We start from the raw sequence: 7,789 nt of genomic DNA, 5'->3' as shown, positions 1-7,789 counted from the left end.
CTGAAATACACTTCTACTTTGAAATACACTCTGAGATCCCTGATATACATTTAATAATAAATTGGAAAAAAGTAATTTAATTGATGAGCATGCGCTGAACCGTGAACCTGTCCCTTTAACTACCGAATCCCATAAAATCCCTTTGCTCTCGCACAGCCGAGATTCAAATAACATGACAAAATACTGAAATCAAACCGTAACAAACTCTAGATTTTTATTTTTCCCTGCCGTTTAAAAAAAAAATGGTTCTGCACTGTCAAGAACTTGTATTTTCTAAGGAGAACCAGCCGTTACTGGCTGTATCGGTTGTTAGGGCACATGCCGTTATTTTAGTAGCCAAGGATTTACACAGATTTCTTTTTTCCACCGATCACTTTTCTTCTTTGGCGGATCATGTGACAGTAGAGTTGAGGGAAAACTGCAAATGATCACACAAGAAAAGCACATTAGAGAATATTCAGACAAGAATATTCAGTCATAAATACATTCACTGTAAGAACGTTACGCGCTACAAGTACTTAAGCAATACATCATATGCCGTACACATTTCCTGCACATATACACCCTTCACGATTTAATAAAATAGCTACCAGTATATACATTTAACTGGCTATTTTTGCTTGTTTTAATTAACGGCTTACTTTATTTGATTATTTTAATTCTTGAGAGCTTTGAGAAAACTAAAAGTACATCGTACTGTACAATGATAATAATTCACGTCCTTTAAGTATCTAAAACCTAGGACACCGCAGCCTGAGAAAACAGCTGACATTTAGCGGCGTCACCACTGGTTTCCCCGAGAAATGACGTCTGAAGACTGAGGGAAGAAATTCCATACTGACGAGGAGAACGAGCCAGTACCAATAGAACAGTTATGTTCTCGTACTCCCATGCGAAATTTTCTTTGGTGTTATTACAGATAACTAATTACATCTATAGCCGTTCAAAAATGTAAAAAAAGAATGCAATATGCTTTAAAATTATGCTGGTACAAGGTTTTTGTCCACTGAAAATTAAAATTACTCAATTTCCTAATAAATTCCGTCTTAATCCGTTTGACGGATGACGGTCAACCACATTGAAAACTTCTACTAAACCCATATCTGCGAAGTGAAACGTCACAACTATGAAAAATATGTGCACGTTCGTCAGACGTCATTTGAAAACAAGACGTCACCACTGGTTTCCGAGGGAAAACCGGTTTTGGCGTTGCACAGACAACAAGGACATCTGGAACTTACTTGGAATGTAAGACAACATCACCATAATGAGGAAGAGATAAAAATCGAAGGAGAAATTAACAGCATTTGGCATGGACACGCTGTACAAACCAGACTTGGATACGTAACGAAGTGAAGAATATATTGACACAAGCTCGCCCTGAAAATCAACAAGATAAGCAAGGTCTAAATAACCTCCCCCTTTTTTGTTACATTTTGACAATCTGCATTTAGAGTTTTGTTATTGTTGTTACTTTTTTCGTTATCTTTATTTATTTATTTATTTATTTATTTATTTTTTACTCTTTATCCCGGGTAATGCAATTGCTACATTTTGTGTTCGTCTGTGTCAGTACTATAGTCTCGCTTCTCTACATGCACCTGTTTCGGTGGGCAAAAGAAAAACGTGTAAACGACATCGTTTATGTCCATAAATGCACAAAAGGTACCAAAAATGTTTTTAGATTTGGATTCACAACCAAATCCGTTTTCGAACTTAGTAAAAGAACACAAAATCTGTTTTCAAGATACATGAATTTTCCCGTAAAAACGCACCAAGAAAGTAGAATAATCATCGTTCCGTGACTGCTTCATATCATGTTCTCAAAACATAAAACATTAAGTTACAGTATTACTTTACTCACCGTTACACCAATGGGATAAAGAATGAAGAAGAAGGTATATCTAGAATAAACAAATAGGATATCAAAATCGAAATCTCAGACAGCTAAAACTCAACTAGATCAGCATCTTCATCACGACTTTATATATTGACAAGTGCTCTTAATCGAAAATTATGTGCATGATAAGTGGAATTAAGATACAATGCCCGTTAAAGAAGGCCACTGTATGTGATCTGCGAAGACTGGCATTTTTGTTTGTTTGTTTGTTTTTTTTTTTACGGAAACTTCAAAATACAGGAGAAAGGACACCCAAGTTTATTTATTTATTTAGTGACTACTGCAGTGCAGTTCTCATTCATCTTGTGTGGTTGATTGCGAATGTTCATACTCTTATTCCACTTTGTCTTCACAAGCAAATTTGTGTGGCACGATCAATGCCATAATCTAAGTTTATTATTTCGTGGAGTAAATTATGCAGCAGCTGCCTCGTACTCATATGCCTCTCCGTGGTCCCTTGCGCTTCGTCACTAATCCCTCGCGTGTGACTTGCGTGTGACTCGCGTTTCGCGCTCGCCTCCGCGCCTGAGGAGGAGGAGGCTAATGCAGCAGTATCTTGTTACACGCGACTGTTTCTTGCCAAATGCTTCATGATCCCAGAGAGAATTTTAGTTCAAACTTCAGTATTGATTGTTGTCTAAACAATGCAAGCAGTAAAAACATGACCAACCTGCACCACTGAAGAAAATAAGGCAGACTACCGAGCAAAGAGAATGCATAGAAAGCATAACGAATAACTTCTGTAATGGACCATGCTAGTATGAAAGCAGTAACTCCAGGACTGTCGTGAATCTAAACAAAGTAAACACAATTATACGTTAAGTATGAAAGGTTTGAACCTAGAAGTTATTTCATAAGTAGGTGGAGCATGATCGTCCGGATGAGGCAGAACCCAGGGCCCGGTTCTTCGAGGGCGGGTTAGCGCTTAACTCGGGGTTAAATTTAACCCGGGTTTCTTTTTCTTGTGTTTAAAAGCATTCTCTCGGATAATTCTCTGTTATTTTTAGAGCTCCCAATCATCAACTTTTAGACCAAAAGAATTAAGACTGAAGTGCTTTTTAAGCTTTCAAATCTGATTTCAAACCTAGCACTAACCCTGGGTTATCTTAACCCAGCTTTGAACAACTCGGCCCAGGCGGGGTACTCCGGATTTTAAGTGACAGGGATGATTGAATGAGGGTAAAAATCAAAACACAAAAAATCCCTAGGGCTTCAAACAAAACCCACAAAATTCTTGGACCAAAATTTAACCCCCAAAAATCCCATGCCGAATTTCCGAGCCATGAAGATTTCCAGAAAGTATTAAATAATATGACACGAAAAAAAAAACATTAGTAACATTAGTTTATTCATCACACCATCTGGAGAAAGACCCTTTTTCGCATCTTTTGGTCATTGTAACAACACTCGAGACACCCAAGAACATATTCTATTAAACGGTTTTACGAAAAAGATGCAATGTATTAAATGCGTTTAATTTTGAAACAGTCGCAAAACAAGTTTGGTTTTCTTTATTCGCGGAACTACGCGGACGGGATACGCAGGAACTTAAGCTAACCAAAAAAATACTTGCCAAAACTTTACTACCCAAAAAAATTCCCGACATCGGAAATTTCAAACCCAAAACAATCCTTCGATCACCCCTGTCACTTGAAATCCGGAGTAACCCCTGGGGTCTTAAATAGGAATGTTGCTCTTGTAGTCATCTCCAAAGTCGAATTGAGTTGTATCATGTCAGCTAATGGTATTAATCAGAGGAAAAAAATCATGGCGCCTATACTCGGATGCTTCGCAAAGCACTAAACGTTTCTTGGAGGGGCCACATCTCAAAGGAAGATCTGTACGGAAGCTTTCTTGCAAGATGAGGGAAAGAAGAATGAGTTGAGAGTAGCTAGGCATTGGATTAGACACAAAGCCCACAGAAGGAGGAATCGAAGCTTGTGTTGTGGCAGCCACAACACGAAAAAACTACGAGAGGAAGACCTAGGACCACGTACATTCACACTCTGCTTGAGGACACTGTGTTCGTCATTATCGGTTAACTCAGAACGGCAATGCTAGACCAATAACGTGACTGGTGAGGGAGAATCCATGTTGTCCAAGCTAGTGCTTGACCAAACTAACTAACTAGGACAATGACTTTCTAAATATCTGTCTAATCCAGTCATGTTGTTGTTGTTGTTGTTGTTGTTTTGCATGGTTGTACATGTTATGTACAATTCTTACCCAGTCTGACCTCATTAATCACACAGACCACATCAATCACAGATTGTGCCCAGGTGTGTTGTGCATATCTCCCTTCTAATGTTCAAGGTTTTGGTGGGTTAGGACTTAGTTGATGATGGGCTGCCTGACCTGCACCAGCCTACTCACCTGTGGAACGCTATAAGCAATGGCCCAAGTAAGAAAGAGTCTGGAGGCAACTTGAAATGCAGTTAAAACAACTGAAGATGGCACCAGACCTGTAGAAAAACATACATTGAGACATCACTGGCTAACCCTTACATTATTATTTAAAACAATCAGTTGTAATAATCCTGCTGATGAACATTAATGTAATAATTCTTCCAATTGCCAACCTTTTTTTGTGGGGCTCTATTTAATTAACGAATAACCTATGAGTGTTTGTGTGCTCCACATCAAATTGGGATTTTTAAGTGAGGTATGTTTTCTTCACAAGCATGTGAAAGGGAGGAAACCGAAGGGACACCACTGGAGAATGGTATAGGGAACAAAAAATAATTAACCCACTCCTATGCATGTATCAGAAATATATGCCAGGCTAAGCCAAATGCAAGGCAATGAGGGGCTGGTGATAATGCATTTCCAGGGTTGGAAACTTAATTTCCAGAAGACTTGCCATCGGGTTGAGTCACATTCTGCGATTTCATTGTACAGGTACTAACAGACCATTTTTGTTCACCAATCCCTCCCCCCCCCCCCCCCCCAAAACAGCATTTCAGGAAAATAAAATTACGAAATAAAAGCTGTGACATTGTTGTAGTTAGTTTTCCCTGGTGTTTGCAAAAAGCGCTGTCTTGACTTTCTTTTAACTAAGGCCAGTAAACTTGCCATTTTGAAAAACTGTTTTCTTTTGCTCTCTAGAATCGACTTTTTTTGCATCCTCGTTGTCGTGAGTTTTAAATACTCCCAGAAAAAAACAATGTATCAACGAGTTTTCAAATTGCAACCATGCAAGGAAAAGTCAACAGAGTCCACATCAGCCGCATGGGTTGTCCCTAGCTGTGTGGGTGGTCCCCAAAATTTTTAAGCACATTTGGATGAAATTTTCCTTGGGTTAATCTGACGAAGTGACTAGTGAGCGAGAAGAGAAACAATGGTACCCTAACTATAGTTATGCTTCCTTATTCATAGTAACAAGTTCACTCTCAAAGACAAAAATAATATAGTCATGTATCTATGTACAGTCATGTACATGCACATGCATAAGAGACTATACACAGTTTTTTATTTCGTTGTGGCTAGGCAACAATAACAACAATAACATCAATAACATACAGAAATTATCATGATAGCAATGATATCACTACTACACAGTATGGAGATATCACTCACCTACTGCACAGTGCAATACCTGGGAGATAAGAAAAAACACAAGTTAGGCACATTGCTTTGAAACTCTTTGCTGCGATGATTAATCCAATCACCCCACAATCATACTAAGATTCAGCAACGTTTTAAGTAGGTATTTAAAAATTTGTGCACTGTACATACCTCCAGTATGGCTGCTGATTGAAAGACCTGGAGTGGTTTCTCCACAGAGGTATACAGCCCTATGTGAGACTTCTTCTTTACTAAGTGTTGCACTGAGAGAACTAAAATAATGCTCCACCTACAGAAATAATGAAATGCATTAAACCTTGTTGTGACAATAAGCCCTTAATGTGAAAATTATATGTTCTGTGCATATTAGTACACTGCACAATCTGTGACAAATGTCCTACTCTCTTGGTAGTGTTGCAACCTTAACATAAAGGTTAATCCTAACTGGTTCTTTAGTTTGAAGGGAAATGAGTGAGGCAGCCGATGAATGAATAAGAAGATAGCATGAGATTCACCTTTACATGATGCAAAGAAACACCACACTCTTGACAAGTTAAGGTGTTGGTTGTTTCATCTTTGAGGTTATCCGGGAAAAAAAGTAGCAAAAGGACAGTGAATTGAAATATGGTTTGTCTTCATTTGTCAATTTGCTGCTTCAAATTAGGCTGTATGTAGGTTATTCGTATTCCAACAGGATTTTTGCTTTATTGGTAAGAATTAATAGACAGGCATAAACCTTCTAAGTTGTGATTGATATTTGCATTCACATTGAAGGGAATGAAAAATGGAAATTGGTTTTAAAACATTTTAATTTCAGCTATAAGAAAACAGTGTACATGGATGTTCATAAAAGTTATACGCCTTTCTGTTTAATTAGGCATAGTCGTTACTATTTAAAAGCACAAAAATAATAAAATAACTAAAGTTGATCTCTGGAATTTGATTATTGTGCTCAGATCTTATTTATCACATGATCGCCACTGGGTAGGTCACATTATGATCAGTCAATGTGTCCACCATGCAAAATAGAATTTCTTTTTCTTCGTTCTTGCATAAAATGTTTCCGCACGAAAGCTCACTACATTAAAATTTACAAATCAGGAGAATATTTAAGTGAAATTACTGCTTATATTTTAAATAAGCTTAACTCTTGCGCACGAGAGTTGTGCCTATCAAAGGTTGATTATAGAAAGGTTTTGCATCCTAACATAAGGGTTTCCTCCACTTTCATGATAACACAGGTGTTTTCATGATAACTTATCCATGAGCTGGAGTAGGGTGAAACAAACTTCTCAAGAAAATTATACTAAAAAAAAACTGCAAAATGCAGCTGAGAGCGGCCGGAGAAGAACTGACTTAATTTTTGATGCGCGTTCTGACACCTGAGAGCGCGCATCAAAGTTATGTCGCAACTCGACTAGCTGAAAACCCAACAGCATTTTATTCCATGCTATTTATTGTATTTAACAATTATCTCTTAAAGACCACAGAAACCACAACTTCATTGCACCATGTTTGTTGCAAGCCGTAGCTTCATTTCTGTTTACTACTGTAATTATAACGAGCCAGCTGATCACGGTCCGACGCGAGCAAAGTCGACACCTTTACCACGCGCTGGATCATTCTCTTCATCTTGATTTGCTCAAAATAGATCTCTTATCGTAATGTGGCAGATATAAATAAGATCACCCATTGTAAAAACTTGAAAGGATATAAACTCCTACTTACCCAAGAGTAAGAATGACATTGTACAAAACCAGGTAAACCTTCGCAATGACAGCCATGTTGCATTGGGAAGGAGAGGAAGCTGGCGCCTAGTTGAAGACTGACCACAGGTTACCCAATCAGTAGGAAGTCATCAGTAAGTGCTTAGGCTGATACGCGCGGTTTGAGAGTCATTTCTATATGTCAAGTCTTTTCATTTAGAAGGCGTCCGATAGAATGTTTGAAAAAGGAGGCAAAGAAAGGCAGGGACCAACTCTAGGTGTCCGGTGTCCGGTGTCCGTTTTACAGAGGTGTCCGTCTTATAGACATGCCCGTTAAGAGAGTGGACTATAAGGGACATGATAAACATGAGAGACTAGCCGTTAGTTTCGAGCGCCGCCATTGTAATTGGTTTCTTCAATTTCTCCCTTGCTATGTTTGGCTTACTACCGAAAATTCAACGATATGCGTGATTTTGATGTTTAACTTTTGGAGAATATTGGATTTGGGGGTTACTGCAGGGGCGGATCTAGGGGGAGGGTGCAGGGGGTGCGCACCCCCCCCCCCCTCCCCCCGAGATGACCTGCGGTTTTCTAATACAATTGGTATTCTGCAAAAAAA

The 7,789-nt window shown here is 38.7% G+C and overlaps 1 protein-coding gene across 1 annotated transcript; it reads right to left on the bottom strand.

The window, feature by feature from the left end:
* Positions 1-189: 189 nt before the first annotated feature.
* LOC140946214 (very-long-chain (3R)-3-hydroxyacyl-CoA dehydratase 2-like) lies at positions 190-7,307 on the bottom strand. The gene is made up of 8 exons (XM_073395298.1): positions 7,193-7,307; positions 5,636-5,753; positions 5,477-5,495; positions 4,274-4,362; positions 2,571-2,692; positions 1,865-1,904; positions 1,242-1,380; positions 190-418 (listed from the first exon to the last, which is right to left on the bottom strand). Exons 1-8 carry the CDS (start codon positions 7,246-7,248, stop codon positions 345-347), a joined length of 657 nt encoding a protein of 218 aa, XP_073251399.1. The 5' UTR covers positions 7,249-7,307; the 3' UTR covers positions 190-344.
* Between the last annotated feature and the right edge of the window lie 482 nt (positions 7,308-7,789).

Source organism: Porites lutea, chromosome 8 (genome assembly GCF_958299795.1).
Source record: "Porites lutea chromosome 8, jaPorLute2.1, whole genome shotgun sequence".
NCBI lineage: Eukaryota > Metazoa > Cnidaria > Anthozoa > Scleractinia > Poritidae > Porites > Porites lutea.
The sequence above is the reverse complement of the archived record's forward strand: the minus strand, read 5'-3'. Positions and strand labels throughout refer to the sequence as shown.